The sequence below is a fragment of the Hypanus sabinus genome, chromosome 9 (genome assembly GCF_030144855.1).
Source record: "Hypanus sabinus isolate sHypSab1 chromosome 9, sHypSab1.hap1, whole genome shotgun sequence".
NCBI classification, from domain to species: domain Eukaryota; kingdom Metazoa; phylum Chordata; class Chondrichthyes; order Myliobatiformes; family Dasyatidae; genus Hypanus; species Hypanus sabinus.
In genome coordinates this window covers 43,628,284-43,648,236 of record NC_082714.1, presented here as the reverse complement: position 1 = coordinate 43,648,236, position 19,953 = coordinate 43,628,284, and the positions used below count along the sequence as shown (strand labels likewise).

The following is a 19,953-nucleotide window of genomic DNA, read 5'->3' as shown; positions in this document are numbered from 1 at the left end:
CAACAGGGTTGGTTTTGCTGTTGTAATTCCCAGTGCTTAGGTCAATGCCAAGTTATCCATCCAGGTTGATTCCTTATTATTTTCATTTTAGTGGTTGGATACAACTGAATGGCTTGCTAGGCCATTTCAGAGGGCATTTAAGAGTCAATCACATTGCTGTGGGTTTAGAGTCACATTTAGGCCTGACCAGGTAAGGGACATTTCTTGAACCAGATGGGTTTTTACAACAATCGACATGGTTTCATGGTCATCAGTTATTTTTATTGAATTCAAATTCACCATCTGACATGGTGGGATTCAAACTGATGTCCTCAGCGTATAATTGGGTCTGGATTACTGCCAAATCTCCCCACTTCTAGGATCTCAAAATGAAATTCAATAAGAACTGAGAAGGAACAACTTCATCTGGAGTTAGCTAGCTCAATGAATAATTGAGGGGAATAGTGTTGATGCATCGAGTTTGAGAAAGAGCAGAAAACAGCTAATTCCACAAAGATTGTTGACAAGTGAGAAGATTGGACAGAATATAAAAGCAACCAATTATAAAACAAAATAATAATTAGAAAGAAAACAGGTGGTGTGACAGATCTAGCTAAAAACTTAAATCTAAGTAGATGACAGATGAATTAAATGGGTATTTTTCATTGGTCTTCCTTGTAGAAGATACAGTTAGAAATAACATTCCAAAAAACCACTAATTTAGGAATTGGAAGGGAGAAAGGAACTCAGGAAAACAGCACAGTAGTTCCATTAACCTCCATATTACAAAGGGAGAGAGGTATAACATTCCTAGAAAGTGGCCTATAATCAAATTGCCATAATGTGAAGGTGCATCACCTGTGCCTGTCAAAAGATGCAAGTTAAAAATAAAATCAAAACTTTTTACCTTTTCCCTCTCATAACTATCATGAGTGCAAACTTTATCCGTACTTTTTAGGGATTGATTTGTGAATTTTGTCAGGGTAAATTTCCATAACACTAATGGTTGTAATGCATGGGGTTGCCTGTACTCAGCAGATTGTTGGAGCTGAAACCTGACGAGTCTCCAGGTCCTGATGGACTTCAAACTGAGAATTAAAAAGTGGCTAGTGAGATAGCTGATGTGTTAGTTTTAATTTTGCAACATCCCCAGATTCAGGGAAGTGTTAATATTATTCATAATAGTGAAATATTATTTAAGAAATGGAGGAAAGTAGGAAATAGTAAACTACAGGACTGTTAGTTTAACATCTGCCACAGTGAGAATGCTAGAAGCTATTAACGATATTGTAGCAGGACAGATGGGAAATTCAAGAGAAAAAATTAATATAGTTTTGTGAAAAAGAGAATAAGATGGTTTAAAAGTGCTGCTTTATAGTTGGCATGGATTTACTGGGTTAAAGGGCTTACTTCTGTGTCTCCAGAATTTGTGTAGGAAAAGGTAGGATCACTTGTTAAAATTGACCTGGAAAGATCACAGTTCTGAATGGCCAAAGAATGAAAAGTTTGAAGAAGCAAAACTGAGATTGTGAAAGAGGATTAAACATATGGACAAGGCAGTGGGTGGGGGTTGGGGGGGAAAGGAAATTGGACAACATTCTGAGATTAAAAAATACAGTACAGACTAAAGGCAAAACAAAAGCATGTTACTCAGCTCATGATCGATGCTGAACGTGTCTTTTTTTTTAATCTTTAGAGCTTTGGAACAAAAGATATACAGTACTGTGCAAAAGTCTTGGCACATGTATATAGCCAGGTTTCAAGACTTTTGCACAGTACTTTATTTGTCAACATGGAGTGGAGAGAGAGTTTGTAAGTCTGATGGGAGCATAGGATGTTGGGAATGATGAGGGTGGAACGCATGGGAGGTGTTGGGATAGGTGGCAGAGGTGGTGTGCCAGGGGCAAGGGGTGTTGTGAGTGCAGACACGCCCAGCCCTGAAACACCAGGCAAGGTCATTTGATTCTAAACAATTGCTTTATTGATCATTACGGAATGTCTCTCTAATGTTTCCCGCTCCCTCTCCCTGCTCCTTCTCACTCTCAGTGGAAAACTAGAGATCCAGATCAGAATCAAGTTTATCACTCATATACGTCATGAAACTTTTTTCCCAGTGGCAACAGCATAATGTAGTACCTACAATGAATACAGTGCTGTGCAAAAGTCTTAGGCACCCTAGCTATACATATGTGCAGTATTGCAGATAAGCCTAAAATTATGATTAATTTTGTGAACTTGGAGTTCAAAAGAAGTTATTTAGCTAAAAAAGGACATTTGAATATATACTGTAGCTATAACTTTGAAGTGAAATGGGAGAAGAAAAATTACCAATGTCAAGGTAACCACAAAAACACAATCCAAAACTATTATCTTTGATCTGCCAGCAATCTTCCTTATCAAAATGTTATACTATTTTTCAGTGAATGTATGTATCAAATTAATTCATGAATACATTTTGCATAAAACCTCTCTAATTATTTGAGTGTGTGCCTCAGTTCTTTTTTTTGCTTTTGAATATTTATTAGTTTTAAATCATTACACAACCAAAACAGCTTCTAATTAGTCAAAGGACATTTGCAATTACACTGTTAACTTTGGAATCTACATTTAGAATCCAACATTCCTAATCCTTTCCTTCTGAATTTCTTTCTTAGTCAATATCCAGTCTCTTATTAATATACATATTTGGCTGGTAATGAATAAACATTTTGGTGCAAGTCTCAAGGTTTGCTGGATCCTGGTGGCCAGTGGTAACATTCACTTTTTCTTTAATACTTTAGTGGCAGCCTTGGTGGTTTTTGTGGCCATATATTTCTTAGTAACTGACTTGATAACACCAGCAGCCACCGTCTGTCTCATATCACAGACAGCAAAGTGACCAAGAGGTGGATATTCAGAAAAGCTCTCAACACACATGGGCTTAGATGTTATCATGTGAACAATGGCTGCATCTCCAGACTTTTCAAATTTGGGGCCATCTTCCAACTTCTTGCCAGATCGACGACCAATTTTCTCCCTCAGCTCACTGAACTTGCAGGCAACATGAGCAGTATGACAATCAAGTACTGGGGCATAGCCAGCAGATATCTGACCAGGATGGTTCAGGATAATAACCTGTGCAGTAAAATCAGCAGTTTGTATTGGAGGGTCATTTTTGTTGTCACCAGCAACATAACCCCGATGGATATCCTTAACAGAGACATTCTTGATGTTGAAACCAACATTGTCACCAGGAAGAGCTTCTGGCAAGGCTTCATGGTACATTTCCACAGATTTCACTTCTGTGATGACTGGATTGGGAGCAAACTGCACCAACGTGGATGGTTTCAGAACCTGTCTCAACCCAACCGACTGGTACTGTGCCAATGCCACCAATCTTGTAGACATCCTGGAGAGGGAGATGAGGAGGTTCCTTTATTGGGCACTCTGGAGGCTGAATGCTGTTGAGAGCTTCAAGCAGTATGGTACCAGTGAGGTTTTCATTTTTCCTGGTAATTGACCAACCTTTGAACCAGCTCATATTCTGACTTTGTTCTAGTATGTTGTCACCATTCCAACCAGAGATGGGAACAAGTGCTACAGTTGCTGGGTTATAGCCGATCTTCTTGATGTATGTGCTGACTTCCTTCGTGATTTCATTGTATCTTGCCTCGCTGAATGGGGGTTCTATGTGGAGTCCATCTTGTTGATACCAATGATGAGCTGCTTGACACCCAAGGTGTAGGCAAGCAGAACATGTTCCCTTGTCTGTCCGTTCTTTGAGATACCAGCTTCAAACTCCCCCACACCAGCTGCAACTATCAGCACAGTGCAGTCAGCCTGTGAGGTTCCAGTAATCATGTTCTTGATGAAGTCTCTGTGTCCTGGGGCATCAATGATAGTGATGTAGTACTTTGAAGTTTCAAACTTCTATAGAGAGATGTCAATGGTAATACCACGCTCACGTTCAGCCTTCAGTTAATCTAAAACCCAGGCATACTTGTAGGATCCTTTGCCCATCTCAGCAGCTTCCTTCTCAAATTTTTCGATGGTTCTGTTATCAATTCCACCACATTTGTAGATCAGATGACCTGTGGTAGTAGATTTTCCAGAATCGACGTGTCCAATGACAATGATGTTGATGTGTGTCTTTTCCTTGCCCATTTTTTAACGTTGGAATGAGTCTGTTAAGATGTAGCTGCAAACCTCCCTTCCACAAAATCGGAGACTGAAAGGCGTGCCTCAGTTCTTGATTGTTGTTAAGTCAAGTCCAACTCTCTGTGACCTCATGGATCACAGGGTTTTCATGGCAAGATACGGAAGTAGTTGACAGGCCTTTCTTCTGTACAGATACTGCTGGGACGTGGCTGGGTATGAACTCAGGATCATCTGTGTCCAGTGCTGATGCCACTACACCACCAGCTGGTAGTTCCTGAACAGAACAGAGTTTGATTGAATTGTTCCTTGCTCTTGCTCCACTCCACCCCAGCTGGTTCCTGTACATTTTAGGTCACACATCATGGTGTTACTTCAGATATCCAAATAATCAGACTATAATACTGTAACTATAAATACACATTATAAAGCAGTGCCACATAAGAGTCCTCTGAGAAAGAGCAAGTCCTGGGATAAACCAGTAGTTAGCAAAGAGCAAGTCTAGTAATCAGGATAGCCAGGGACACAATAAAAACACAAAGAATATTTAAACTGCATTTATTTCAGTGCTTGAGGTTTAATGGGTAAGGCAAACTCAAGACTATGGATTGGGATATTATGGCCATAATAGAAACATGGCCAGTAGGGCAGGACTAACAACTTAATATTTAATGATATAGATGCTACAGGTGTGACAGAGGTGAGGTAAGCAAGGAAGGAGTGCAGCCTTTTTGATAAGGGTGTAACAGCTGTACTTAGAGATGACATTTTTGGCAGATCATCCCCGTGAGGCCATATCTTGTAGAAACAAGAAGACAGCCAGGGGTTACTTTAGCAGGTCTGTATTACGGACTACCCTACACAACCCCCGCCCCCCACCACAAACACCATTGGTCGGGGGAATTTGAGGAGCAGATGTATAGAGAAACTGCTCATAGTTGTATGAATAATGGGGTGATATTAGTGTGAGATTTTAATTTCCCCACTATTGACTGAGCCTCCAGAGTGAGGGAGCAATACTGGATCACCTCATAGGGAAAAAAATAGGGCAAGTAACTATAGTGACAGTCAGGGAGCACTTTGCCTTTTATGACCATAATTCTATTATAGTTTCAAGATAGCGATGGAAAAAGATAGGCCCACAGATTAGCAGGAAGACTTACTCTGGGTGAATTCGGCAGGATCTATCAGAGGCTGAGTGGGTGAGCCTGTTTGAAAGGAATTAATGGCAAGAGAGAGGCTTTTAAATGTATGATACCAATAGTCCAGGAACAGCATGATTCTGATAGGTTGAAGTTAGAGAGCTTTGGCCGATGAGAGATACTGAAGCTCTGATCAGGAAATAAAAAGAAACATAAGTAGGTATTGAGCAAATCCACTGATGAATATAAAAATAAGAATACTTTTAACAAGGAAATCAGAAAGACAAAGACAAGGTATGAAATGGTTCTTTAACTATATTAAAAGGGTAGCTAGAGGGAATAGGTTCACTTAGAGATTGGCAGGCAGGGCTTCCTATGTCTCAAGCTGTAGGAGATGGATAAGGTTTTTAATATTTCTTGTTGCTGTTTACTGAGATCATTGAAGAGGTAAGGGAAACAAGTGAAAATATTTTTAAAAACATTTGTATTATCAGGGAGGAGGTATTTGCAGCCATACCGCACAATAAGTCTACCACCTCAAACCAAGTGTATCCTGAAATTTTGTGGGAGGCTAGAGAGGAAATTGTGGAGATATTTACTTCTTCATTAGCCACTGTTGTAGTTCCCAAAGACTAAACATTGGATAATGTTTATCCGTTTACAAAGAGTAGCAAGGTTCAAACTAGGAAACTGCAGGCCAATTAGTCTAAGTTTTGAAAAATAACCAGGTAGTAAATGAGGGTAGGTGAGACTTGTCTATTTGGACTTAGTGTTCACCAAAGCTCCACGACGTAGTTTCATCTGGAAGGTTGGGTCCTGTGGAATCCGGGTACAGCCAGTTAAGTTGATTCAAAATTGGATTGGAGATTGGAACCAGAGGGTGGTGGATGAAGGTTGATTCTGGGAGTGGAGGCCAGTGATTTGAGGTGTTTTGGAGGGGTCAATGTTAGGACACTTGTTATTTATAAATTATTTGAATATGAATACACAAGATTTGATCAGTAAGTTAATGAATGACACAAAATTAGGTGTTGTTGATAATTAAGGTTATTGTAAGTTACAAGAGGATCTTGATCAGTTAATAAGTGGGCCAAGGAGTGGCAAGTAGACTTCGTTACAGTTAAGTATTGTGAGGTGTTGCATCTTGGTAAGTCAAATCAGCACAGGACATGTACTATGAATGATAGAGCACAAAGGAAGATAATGAAACAGGAACCTAGCAGTACAAGTGCATGGTTCATTGAAAGCAGCATCAGAGGGAGATAGGGTGGTAAAAAAGCATTTAGCATGTTGGCCTTCAAGGCGAGCATTGAGTACAAGAGTTGCGACACGAGGTTGCAGTTGTTGAAGCTGCACTTGGAAAACTATACAATTCTGGTCACCGTGCACCCTATTATAGGAAAGATGTGGTTAAACTGGAAAGAGTACAGAAAAGATTTGAGGATGTTAACAGGACTGGATGGCATGAGTTATAGGAGAGGTCGGTCAGCCAGGATAGGACTTTATTCCAATGGAACATGGAAGAATGGAGAACTTATAGAAATGTTTAATATTATGAGGAGCGTAGGTAATAATTTCCCAGCAACCCCAAGAATATAGGAGTACAAAACTAAGGGAAAAGGTTCCCGGTAGAAGATTTAAAATGAGTCTGAAGGGCAACTTTTTCCTACGCAGAGGGTGGTGAGTATATGGAATGAGCTGCAAGGGGAAGTAGGTGAGGTAGATAGAATAGAATCACTTAAGAAGCACTTGGGATAGGTAGATGGCAGGGAAGGGCTTACAAGGATAAGGTAAGATACCAAATGCAGGAAATCAGGAATAGTTGGGTAGGCACTGTAGTCAGCATGGACTCGTTGGGCTGGAGCATATTCCCATGCTGCATTGCCCTAATTCCATGTCACTCCTCCTACCATTAAGGTCATCCATCCAGCTGCTGTTTAAACTGCAAATTAAATGCTGCAGTTTCTGGAAATTGGAATCAGAAACTATAGCAAACATTTAGTTGGATGAAGTACACATGTTGAGAATTGAAGATGGCAAAATTTTAAATGTTCATCTCCAGTATTCTGTGTTCCATTGATGTCAAAAATAAAACAAAAATCATTTGAATAAACCCAATTTCCACTCTTCCCCTAGTCAATGATATTGGATAAATTAGGTACATAAAAGGTTTTAATTTATTTGTTGCATAATGTGATGTAGAACACACACCATTACTATATTAATGACCCATTATAATTAAATGCAAGATTTTATGTAGTTTTACACAAGTCTTGATTCATTCTTTTTGTTTTGAACATACATTTTTAAATAATGCATGAGATGTTCACAAAAAAATCTGTGAATTGAATTGTCTTTAAAAGAATGAGTTATGTATTCATTCACCCAATTTATGCAGTGCCAAGTACAGCATTTCAGTTTTCCAACCATGATCAGTAATTAATCACGATAATACATTGCTTACTGTGTATTGGAAGACAGCTTTCTCTCAATCTGAAAAGAACAACCAATGTCAATGTTTCCACATTTTAGAACAGCTTGTCTAAGCAGTCAGATTTGCATTATCCACAGCTTTGTATGTAATTGCATATCTGCCATGAACTGAATTGACACTTTGAAATTCATTTTATACAAGACTCTTAAAAGGATTTTCATCCAGTGCATTCAAGTCAAAAAGGTTAAAACTTATTGAATAATGTCACTTATTGTCTTACGTTACCCCTAGAATGAGGGAATTAACCCCAATATGCTGGCCAATATTTATCCCTCGACCAACATTACAAGTATACCTGGCTGTCAACTGTCAAACTGCTTATTTGAAATGAGTGGCAAATATAATATTGCAATTATTTATCATGTCATTAGCTGTTATGCTGTGGGCAATTTTAAAGTCATATAATTGCCCACGGATGCAAGCCCTCCCACCCCACCCCATTTGCACCCATATCCTAATATTTTAAGATTTCCAAAGTAAGGCATACAGCAAGATCCCACATGGAAGTCTGGCCTAAAGGTTGGAGCATACGGAATTTAAGGCAAGTTGGAAAACTGATTTCAAAATTGGGTTGGTAATAGAAGACAAGGTAATGATGGTGGATTGCATTTGTGATTGAAAGCCTAGTACTAGTAGAATACCACAGGGATCAATGCTGGGATCTTTACGGTTTATCATATACATTTGCAGAGTCCCACAAAAACTGGGAGTGTTGTTTATAGCCTGCAGGATAGTCTTGGGTTATATAATATCATCGAACAGCTGGCAAGTTGGACAAGGCAATGGAACATGGAATTCAATCCCAATAAATGAGGTGATGCAGTTTGGATGCTTTTATAAGGGAGGCCTAATCATATGGCATGACTGAGGAACAGCAGGATGATGCAGAAGTTCATAGATCCATTAACGTGGCACAGAAAATAGCAAGATGGAGGTCCTGGTTCAATTTTATGGTTAGGCCACAACTGAAATATCATGCAATTTTGGTTGTCACACAATAGGAAGACTGATTGCACTAGACCAGGGGTCGGCAACCCGCGGCTCCGGAGCCACATGCGCCTCTTTCATCTCTGTGCTGCGGCTCCCTGTGGCTTTGGAAAATAAATGATGAGTATTTAATTAAAATGTATTTTATGTTAGTTTGTTAGTTTTTGAAATGTATTTCTAAATTTGAAGATTATGGTGATCTTGTACAATCTAAATAAAACATGTTTTTTGTTGCTATTAATATACGTCACCACTGCCAATGCCTGACAACCGCCAATGCGCGATTTCTTTAATTTTTTGATCCAAGGTAGGCTAACTATGGATAATTCTAAAAACAGAAAAGTGACTGAAGAAAACAGAACGTTTAATGATACGTGGGCAGATTCATTTGCTTTCACTGCTGACGAGACTGATTTACCAGTATGCTTAATATGCAATGAGAAACTAGCAAACACCAAAAAGTCAAAAGTCGCAAGACATTTCCAGAATAAACATGCAGCCTTTGCTCAAAAATATCCGGATGGAGATGAGAGAAAAAAAGCCGTTTCAGAACTGATGCAGAAGGTTGATCTGAGCAAAAATCATTTCAAGAAGTGGATGATGTCTGGAAAATCAAAGCCATTTGCTAGTTTTGTTGCTGCTCAGGAAATAGTCAAGCACAGGAAGCAGTTTACAGATGGTGAATATATAAAAGAATCTTTCATTAAGATTTCAGAACATCTATTCACGGACTTTAAAAACAAGAGTGAAATTGTGCAGAAAATCAGGGATATGCCCCTCTCTGCAAAGACTGTCAAAGACAGAACCATAAAAATGGCAGAAGACATCATAAGACATCAATTCAGCTGTGGCCTACTCGATTGCCTGTGACGAGTCTAAAGACAAAGGTGATATTGAACAAATAGCGCTGTTCTGCCGGGCCACAGGAAGAAATGATTGAGTTGATACCTCTAAAAGGCCAAACACGGGGGGGGGGGGGGGAAGGACATCTGTGAGGCTGTCTTGAATTGTTTAAGAGCTAAAGTAATAAAGACCACCCACCTGGTGTCAGTAGCTACTGATGGGGCACCAAGTATGACAGGAGCGCACAAGGGATTTATGGCTTTACTGCAGAAGTCGCTGGACAGAAAGCTGCTGACTTTTCACCGCATCTTGCACCAAGAGGCACTGTGCGCTCAAACATTTCCTCTGGAATGCACAGAAGAAATGGATGTTGACATTCAGATTGTCAATAAAATAATGGCAAAAAGTTTAAATCACCGTCAATTCCGTTTGTTACTGGACGAGCTGGAAAGCACATATTCTGATCTCCTGCTGCACAACAAAGTCCGGTGGCTGTCAAGAGGGGAGATGCTGAAACGCTTTGTCACGTGTCTGGAAGAAGTGAAAACTTTCCTGGGCAGCAAAGGACATACAGCCCTGCACATGTTGGAGGATGTTTTGGCATTCGAGCGCATGTTGACAGTGCTTGCCAGAGATTTACAGAAAGGCACATTGTCTCACTTCCCCAAATTGAGAGAGTTCAAACAAGCTCACGACATGATAAATTCGGAGTATTTACATTCTGCAATCATTGCAGTGCAAACATCGTTTGGGAAACGCTTCTGTGAATTCAGAGAAGTAAAAAACACATTATCCTTCCCGGTCACTCCCCTAAGCATCGATCCATCCCTACTGAATACGACTGCATTGGCAGGTGTGAGTAAACCTGATCTTGAGATGGAACTGGCCGACATAGCCGACAAAGACATATGGGTGTCCAAGTTTAGACGCTTGACAGCAGACCTTGAAGATGTTGCCCGTCAGAAGGCCGTTCTTGCTCAGAATCACAAATGTAGTGATATTGAAAACCTCCCCAAACCGGACAAACTTGTGTTCGAAACATGGAATGCTATCCCTGACATTTATGTAAACATTAAAATGTATGCGCTTCGAGTCCTGTCGATCTTTGGATCCACATATGTATGTGAGCAGGTGTTCTCCAACATGAACTTTATTAAAAACAAACATCGCGCACACCTCACAGATGACAGCTTGCGACCCTGTGTAAAGATGAAGGTGACGTCATACAGCCCTGATGTGCAGACGCTGTGTGCTGAGGTCCAGGAGCAGAAATCCCATTAACCAAGTATGATAAATATTTTAATTGCCTATTATTTTACATATATTCATATTTTTTCATTGTTCAGTGAAATAGTCCTTTTATTTTTCAGGTTGACAGCTGGCTGACGTTATTTTTGGTTTGCTGCTGGCGGACAATTTAAGTTCGGCGTTTTTCATAAACACAAGAAGGACTCAAATAGACATTGAGTATTTTACCTAAAAGTAACCTTCAACCCAACGTCTTTTTTTCGGAGTTCAAAATGTTTTTGTTGCATGCAGAAATGTAATTTTGTTTTCTCTGCAGGAGTCCATCGATTTCATAAATGCAACACATTATAGTTTGTTTATACATAGCATAAAGGCAAAAAAAACGTTGTATGCAGTGTTATTTCATTTTAAATGTCAAATGGGTTTTGTGGCTCCCAGTGTTTTCTTTTCTGTGGGAAACGGGTCCAAATGGCTCTTTCAGTGGTAAAGGTTGCCTACCCCTGCACTAGACAATGCAGAGATTTACCAGTATGTTGTATGTGGTGGATCCTTTCAGTAGCTTATTTTCTGTGTGGAGATGGCTTAAGAGCGAATTGTAAGAGGAAATCAAAATTGAGGGATAGAGATGGGGTGGACTATGAAAATGACTGCCCTCTGGCTTTTGACATCTCCATTATTGAGAATAGGTTCAAGGGACCACTAGAGGTAACTCTCACACCGAGGGTCACTACAACTTGGAAGGCCTCACCTATCATATCTCCCAAACTGCATCTTCTCTACACCAATCACAATCTTCCTGTGGTTTGATGACCAAAAATGCACGATTCCCCAGCTGTAGTCTAACTAGTGTTTAAAAAAAAATGGACCATAACTTTCATGCTGTTATTTTCTGTGCCCAGCATCCCATTGTCTAAGAGGCTGGTTAAACAGGTATTCATAGCATTTCAAAAGCATCTGAGTAAGCACTACAACCCCTATGGACCAACTTCTAATCAATGGAATTAATACAGACGGTTGATATGAATGTAATGGGGTAAAAGGCCCCATTTCATGCTGTATGACTGAGATCTTTAAACCACGGCACAGGAGTACAAATAATCTCAATCAGCAGTACAATTACTATTATAATCTTTGAAACCAATTTTAAGAATTCAAAATATTAGCTATTCCTTACTACAAAATGGACACTACATCAATATTCCATCAAAAGAAGAACTAAGATAGTAGCTGTTGTTTCACTTCTAACAGAGAATGAGCAGATCAAAGTCTTTCTAGAAGGCACATCCACTTCACAGAAAGGTTACAGGACCAACTGGATGATTATTTATTCTACATGCACCAATATCCAACAGGGATCATCTCCTTTACTGATTTTATTCATGTTCTTAAATTTTGTAATAGCTCCATTTTATCTCCCATAGATGCTGCAAGACATTCTTGCTGGCACACATGCTATGTTTTGAAAAGGTTACATAATTTTGACGTGGCAAGATTGATAATGATCTTTAGAATGAATAGATGGCTCTGCGAGAAGCATTGCTTTACTCAGTCTTCTACTAGATGTTCAAATCTATCTGCCCCAGCATCACACCCTTCCCATTCCCTTCTTCCTGACTTGTGCTTCAAGATCAGCAACACGGACGAAGTTTCAGCACTGGATTACTCAAAAACCTGTTGGAGAGAGGTATGCAATTCCAGCACGTACCTGTTATGCAATATATAAATTGATCATTCACTTGCCATAGATTACTCAATTAAAAAAAAACTTCTCATGAAGTCTGAACTATTTAAACTCAAGACTCAAAGACTGGATATTGTTACAACTGTGCAGTTCTGCAAAAATACATAAATTCACTGCAAATTAAGAATTGCTCTGAAAGATTATTGATAAAGTAGCCACCAACCCAATCAGATCAAATTGTCCTGCTCTAATATAATTTAATGCTCAATTTTGGCATCAATATGGGATTTCCTTAGCATCCAAATTAATATGTAGACTTTAGGGTACTCCTACAGCTCTTTAACTGATTAGACAAATAGTCATTTATTAAAACTTACATTTAGTATTGTTTAGAATTTATTGTGCCTAATGAAACTGAGCAGTGTAGACTAGCAGAATGCAAAACCTGGGTTTGTAATGGTTCGTATATTATCAGCACAGTTTATGGTTTACCTTGGTGTGACAAAGTCAGCAAGGCATGTAGTTTCTTCGGACTGAAGTTGTTAAGTAATCAATACACAAGTACAACAGTAATTGGTGTTACTAAGCTTTATTTTATCCCATTTGATGTCAGATATAACCTGAATGGAGGAGGATACAGTCCACTGTAGTGCCTTAAGTGGACACTAAAATACATAATAATTCTCTTTGTAGTCTCAATATTCCTCCATACAAAATGCAATGTTAATTTACCATGGATGTAAAAATAGCCCATGGCTACAGGAAAGAGTGCCTCAATATTATACTTACTTAAACCAATGACAGCTTCCACAGTGACTAGCGAGTTACACAAAGTAAACTGCAGAGCTGCTGCTAATTAGTGAAATTTATTCACAATTAGTAGAAGTGAAGGCAGCGTCTTTATCACCACCACGGAAAGTAATATAGGAAAAGGCACTGTGATGATCTTTGCAGAGTGAAGCACATTGAACTTCCAGGTGACACAGGAGAAATCGGCTTCGCTGAAAAATATGGTGGCACTGGGGAAAAACAACAAACAAAACTGTTTGCACATGCACTGAAAAAATATCCAACGACTGTAAACCTGCAGGTGCTCTTTCATTAGATATGGAGGCCCCAATTCCTCTCTCAATTGGACATTAAAGATTACATGGCATGATTTTGGAAAAACAGTAGGATTTTATCCCCTCTATCCACAATAATCAGACCCACAATTTCCTTAATTTACAGGACTAAAGGAGATTATTTCAAAGTTATCTTACTGCTGTGTCTTGGATTTTGGAAATGTGCTGTCTTGTTTCCTATGTAATAGTGGTTCAATTCAAAACTAATTTATTGACTGTAAAGTACTTTGGGATATTCCAAGACTGAGAATACTTCATACCAAAAATTCAGTTAGCTTGCATTAACAGAAAACTCTACTAGATTGTAATTTATGTTAGGAAGTACAATTATTTGCAATGTTCCAATTCAAATGTTGTAACGATAAAAGTTTTATTTAAATAGAAGTCACAACAGAAATGTTTGTAGCCACAACCAAAGAGTTTTCAATCTTTGAAGTATATATTTTTATATTTACTTATATCAAAATTGGATGGTCTATCAGAACAATGAATAATCAATTTGTTCCAAGCTTATTTAGCTGTTCATTAAGAATATAGCAATCCTCTACCCCAAGGCTATAATCTTCAAATCAGTTGATTAAAAACCCTATCAATCTCAGACCAGAGTATATTTATTCAGAATATAATCTGTTGGATTGGGAATTCAAGATATTTCTTGTATCAATCTTAAATGTGACCTTCTTTTAAAGTTTATGCGCCATTATTCCAGACTTTCCAGCCATGGGGAATAATTCCTGAACATTTAGCTTATCAACTTCCACTGAATATAGTATACTTCAATGAGATCATGCATTTTCTTCAAAACTTCATTGAAGGGTAGCATACATTCACATTTGCTCACTCAGAACTGAGCTTTTCACTACAGAAAGATCAGTCATATGAATGGGTACAGAGATTAAAGCTGCATTCCAGTTATGATGTCAATGGTCCAGCAAGTTTCTTATATTTGCATTCCAAACAACTTGCAAAGAAAAAAAAAGAGGCCAAGATGCTTACAACACATTGAGGTTCCAAGTACCAGAGCCTGAATCCTTCATTGTGTCAGGACTTAAGTATTGGTGTTTCTAAACAAACTCTAGTGTTCCTTATACCAAGATGAATAACTTCCCCCAAGTTTTCCCCACTTAATCAAATAAAGTGCGTTTGCAGATTCCTGTCCTCTAATAGTCTCCCAACAGCAAATCTACATACATCACCTTCAGCCTTTTCATCTATAGTTACTTGAAAACCACAAGTGGCTCAACATTAATCCCAAAAGCAGTCAACCTGTGACAAATAGTTATACCATATTTATTTCTATTCCTTTATTCTTTAACTCTTTATCCCTGCTAATACATTATCCCATACATCTTGGCCCCACTGTCTTTTATGTAGCATTTGCCAAAGTGCCCTTTGAAAGTCAGATAAACTACAAAATCTTTATCTAGCTTGCTAATCATACCCTTGCGGAAAATCAGATCAAGGCTATACAGTATTCTATCAGATTTCTATTTCTCATGTCAAACAATTTCACTTTCAGAAAACCACTAACCACTCCCTCATACATCATTTAACCTTGACCCCATTACAATTATTGGATTCTAGTATACATCCACCAACTTATACCAAGTTAGCACCTCCTGCGGCAACTCATTTTCTCTCGATCCCTTCCTTGAACATTATAATCGGTACATTTTTATAAGATTGCCACTAACATATATACTATTTCAGCAGACACTAGTTTTAGATCCCTAGGTTATCAGCCATCTGGTGTCCTGGGAATTTATTCTGATAACTAATAATCAAAAATTCTCACTTTGTGACATCTAATGCAAAATTATTTGTTTTAAACCTCAACCACCTCTTAACTTCCCATTATAATATCTCCTGCTTCTTCAAGTATTAAAGACTAAGTCTTCCCTTTCTTCATACTACACTTAACAAAGTCCATCAGATTCCATATTATTATAGTAGCTCACCTGTATAAGACTACTCCTGATCTCCAACAGGGATAATTTCTTCTGTCACAAAAAATTCAACAGTCTCTTCCTCCCAATCATCAACGTTACTGTCCAGCTCATCAGTGTCAACACCTGCAAGGCAAGGAGGAAGAATTTAATTACAAGGATATTTATTTTTCTCAAAAGCACATTTTAACACCAGTTCAATCAGCAGAGTTTTGTTCAGATAAAATGTTTCTGTCTTACTGTTTAAATCAAGAAATCTTCCTTTTTAAAAGATAGCATGCAGCACTAAGCATAATTTAATCAAATTAAATTAGGTGAGGCCCCAACTTCAACCAACTTGTGCACTTTGTTATAAATGTAAGAATTCCTGTCCAACCAAGGTGGTATTTCCATTTAATTTTAAATGGAAATGTTACACTCACCTGTCAAGAACAAGTTCAAGGTGCGCATTGCTCTAGTTATGAAACCTAGATACAAAGCAGCATCCAATTCATTAAATAAATGTAAGCTAGGATACTATTCTGATGTGCAAGGTGGCTGCAGCCAGAGCATCTAGTCCACAATTTGTTTTTATTCCAGCTCACTTAAATATTTGAATGCCAAATTTCTTAAACTCAGAATCAAAACTCCTGCAACTATTTTTAATCAATGAAATAATTAAGTTTCCTTTATGTGGATGGGCCAATTTTCAAGTAGAACTTTACATACTTTAGGACAACCATACTGTATGTATTTCATATTTGCTTATAATGCAGATTGTCATTCAGATTATTAAGTTTGTGCATGGCCTGAAAGCCAGTATATCAGCCCCATTTCACCACTGTTTCCCTATGACATGGTCTTTAAACACTCTCGATTCTTCCACTGGCCGCCTACCCTCGGCCAATTCATAGGCAGCAAATCTTTGGGATGATGAAGGAAACTAGTGCTCCCTGTGGTAACTCACATGATCAGGAAAATAATGTACAAATTTCACAAAGATGATATTAAGAGATCAAAATAAAAATTGTACTGACTTGAAATATCTATTTTACAACAAAAAGCGATTACCCTTTTAACATACTACAGAAAAATGGTAAACTAAATGATCTTTCCCACCACAAACACAAACTTTATTACTAATGTTAAAAATAAGCTTATTTAGCACACATTTGGAAAATTACCTTTGTGGTTAGTTTGCCCCAAGATGTATACTTATTAAATTGATTTTATTAACCCCACAGCAATAGTCCTTAAACCTGACAATTTTAGCACTGAACAGATTAACCAGAAACTCAATTATTACCTCCACGGAGCTCTAAACGTTGGGGCTTCTGCTCTGCGTAAATTTGAGTAGCCTTCTCACGATACTTATGGAATTCTTCCATCATTTTACGCCGCTTATCTACTAATTCCTTTAAAGAAAGAATTTCATTAATGTAGGAGACTGACCCTAAAGAGTTACTTACTGAAAGATAGGGATAAACAATAAATTTAAAATTTTCTGTTTTGAAGAAATTTAACCAGATGCTAATGGCGTAAAATAGGAGTGCTTGAAGAACTATTAAACGTCCATCCTGATTTCACACGAAGAGATTAACAAGACACTGAAATAATATTACTCCAACTGCTGTCAACTGTTGTTAATATAACCAGTGACCATCTTGTGCACTTACCTGTCTATAAGGGGAAAAAGGGATTTCTAAATTTCAGCATATGCAGGAAAGCTAACCAATTCTTAACCAAAATAATCTGAATTTTTAAAAAATCTTGGCAGAAATTTATTGAAATTGTCAAGTGTTCAGTGACATACTTTAGAGAAAACTCTAGTGAAAGCTCTATAACCCAAAGCTGCAACACAACATACTGATTCAATACAACTAATGTTACAATGACAGTCAATTCTTAAAGGTAACTTTTATATCTGAATCAAAAAAGCAGTTCTAGGTTATAATTATTTCACTTTAAATCACGATGGACAGAATACAAATTAAGAAACAAGTTACTTTTAATAAAGTAAACAAGTTTACAAATGGTAATTCATGCAGGTTTGGATTTCAATAACCTTTTGTTCACTATAAAACACTTACCTTGGAAGCCTTGGACTGACTCAACCGATCTTTCTGCTCAAAGATTTTTGAATATTTCTTGTAATCTTTTTTAATTTGCTAAAAGATAAACACACACAATATTACAATTAGGTAAAATTACATTTATAACATTGTTAATAAGATCTATTTGTTAATAACTTTATAAAATCAGCTTACATGCAAAAACTTCATCTGAAAATTCCATTCGAAGAAAAATTTGGACTGCTTAATTTCAATAAATATTTTGTACATACTGTAAATATATAATTGAATCACATAGATCAGAGTAACCACGTCCCTAATGGGGATAGAATCGAGTTCAGTTCTAAAGAAGGGCCAAGATTCTAGCATGGTTAAAGCAGTGGCTGATTGGCAGGAGGCAGATAATGGGAATAAAGGGAGCCTTTTCTGGCTGGTTGCCGGTGACAAGTGGTATTCCACAAAGGTCTGTGTTGGAACTGATACTTTTTATATTATCTGTCAATGATTTGGAGGGACAGGTGGTTTTAAGGAAGTAGAGAGGCTACAGAAGGACAGATAAATTAGAAGAATGGGCAAAGGAACGGCAGATAGAATAGTGTTGGGAAGTGTTTGGTTATGCAGTTTGGTTGAAGAAAATGAAAGGGTTGACTATTTTCTAAATGGAGAGAAAATTTAAAAAAAAACACTGAGGTGACTTTGGAGTCCTTGTGCAGGATTCCCTGAAGGTTACTTTGCAGATTGAGTCTGTGGTGAGGAAGGCAAATGCAATATTAGCATTCCTTTCAAGAGGACTAGAATATAAAAGCAAGGATGCAAAGTTGAAAATGTATAAAGCACTAGTGAAACTTCACTTGGAGTATTGTGAACTGGTTTGAGCCCCTCATCTTAGAAAGAATATACTGAAACTGGAGAGGGTTCAAAGGAGATTCACCAAAATGATTCTAGGATTGAGTGGCTTGTCATATGAAGAGTTTGATGGGTCTGGGCCTGTAATCACTAGAATTCAGAAAAATGAAGGGTGACCTCTATGAATCTTATCAAATGGTGAAAGGCCTTGATAGAGTGGCATGGAGAGGATGTTTCCTATGGTGGGAGAATCTAAGACCAGAGGACACAGCCTCAGAATTGAGAGGCGTCCTTTTAGAATGATGACAAGGAGGAATTTCTTTAGCCAGAGAGTGGTGGATCTGTGGAAATCTTTGCCACAGGCAGCTGCGGAGGCCAAGTCTGTATGTATATTTAAGGCAGAGATTGACAGATTCTTGACTGGTCAGGGCATGAAGGGATACAGGGAGAAGTCAGAGGATTGGGGCTGAGAGGAAAATTGGATCAGTCATGATGAAACGGTGGAGCAGATAGCCTAATTCTGCTCCAATATCTAATGGTTTTATGGAAATAAAATAGCAAAACAATTAAATTAATAGCATGCTAATGATGTTGAGTAGTTGACTGCAAGTCTGAATTTGCAAGCTTTCATGGCATATCAAAGTATTTATACTTCACCTTGATAAAATGTAAATTCAAAGCTAGTTATATGTATAGATTTAGAAAGATGGATAAAGTTCTCAACATGATAAATCTTTCACAGAAACATTGCTAGACTCCAATTTATTTTGACTTTTTATATCTACATTCACTCTAAGACATTTTCTTAGTGTTCTCCACTTTGGATAATTATATCCCATTTCATCTCTCTCTCTCATGCCTTCCACCTCACCTAATGTCACAGTATGTATCTACATAAAATAAAATCAAGTATCTCAGAATTCATATCAGTGACAGTGGAGACTTCAGACTTTCAAATCCTTGTAGGCACACTAAAAGACATGCATAGTATTGCCCTCATACAACCAAGTATCACAAGACAATTACGTTTGAATGTAACATTAAGTAAGCAACTCTGCTAAGATAGAATAGTTTTAGTGGGCCAATATTAAATTTGAAAGCATCTCCTGTATTTTGTTTTGCTGTAATATTCAAGCTCTGAATCTGACTAGCAGCACACCAAGTTTTGTAATTTACCCATCAGGTATTAACTTATTTACAGAACAGTACAAGGCAACTTTAGTATGTTTTTTCCAAATTAACTCTCAACCAAATGATACTATCAAACCAAATCTTTGAGAGAAAATTTATCAATTAGTCACAATAATAACTTTTATTAAAAAACAAAGCAGCACTTGATACATACTTTAAGCTGATCCTGAGAGAGCAGAGTTGCAGGTCTAGGTCTCCACAGCAGTTGACAGAAACGATCCTTGGTGTTCTTTTGCAAGAGACGCCCTTGGAATGTCCACATCCAGTATGCATTATCCACCTAATAG

The 19,953-nt window shown here is 37.9% G+C and overlaps 1 protein-coding gene and 1 pseudogene across 1 annotated transcript in view; both read right to left on the bottom strand.

Annotated features, from left to right (window-relative positions):
- Positions 1 to 2,501: 2,501 nt before the first annotated feature.
- On the bottom strand, positions 2,502 to 4,188 carry LOC132399327 (elongation factor 1-alpha 1-like; annotated as a pseudogene).
- Positions 4,189 to 13,081: 8,893 nt separating this feature from the next.
- eif3ba (eukaryotic translation initiation factor 3, subunit Ba) overlaps positions 13,082 to 19,953 on the bottom strand; it is a 56,594-nt gene continuing 49,722 nt past the window's right edge. The window contains exons 15-19 of the mRNA XM_059979575.1: positions 19,821 to 19,946; positions 17,648 to 17,725; positions 16,864 to 16,972; positions 15,591 to 15,704; positions 13,082 to 13,527 (exon numbers count right to left, since the gene is read on the bottom strand). Of these exons, the coding sequence (XP_059835558.1) occupies positions 15,601 to 15,704; positions 16,864 to 16,972; positions 17,648 to 17,725; positions 19,821 to 19,946 (417 nt within the window). The 3' untranslated portion in view covers positions 13,082 to 13,527; positions 15,591 to 15,600. The remainder of the gene's footprint in view (positions 13,528 to 15,590; positions 15,705 to 16,863; positions 16,973 to 17,647; positions 17,726 to 19,820; positions 19,947 to 19,953) is intronic.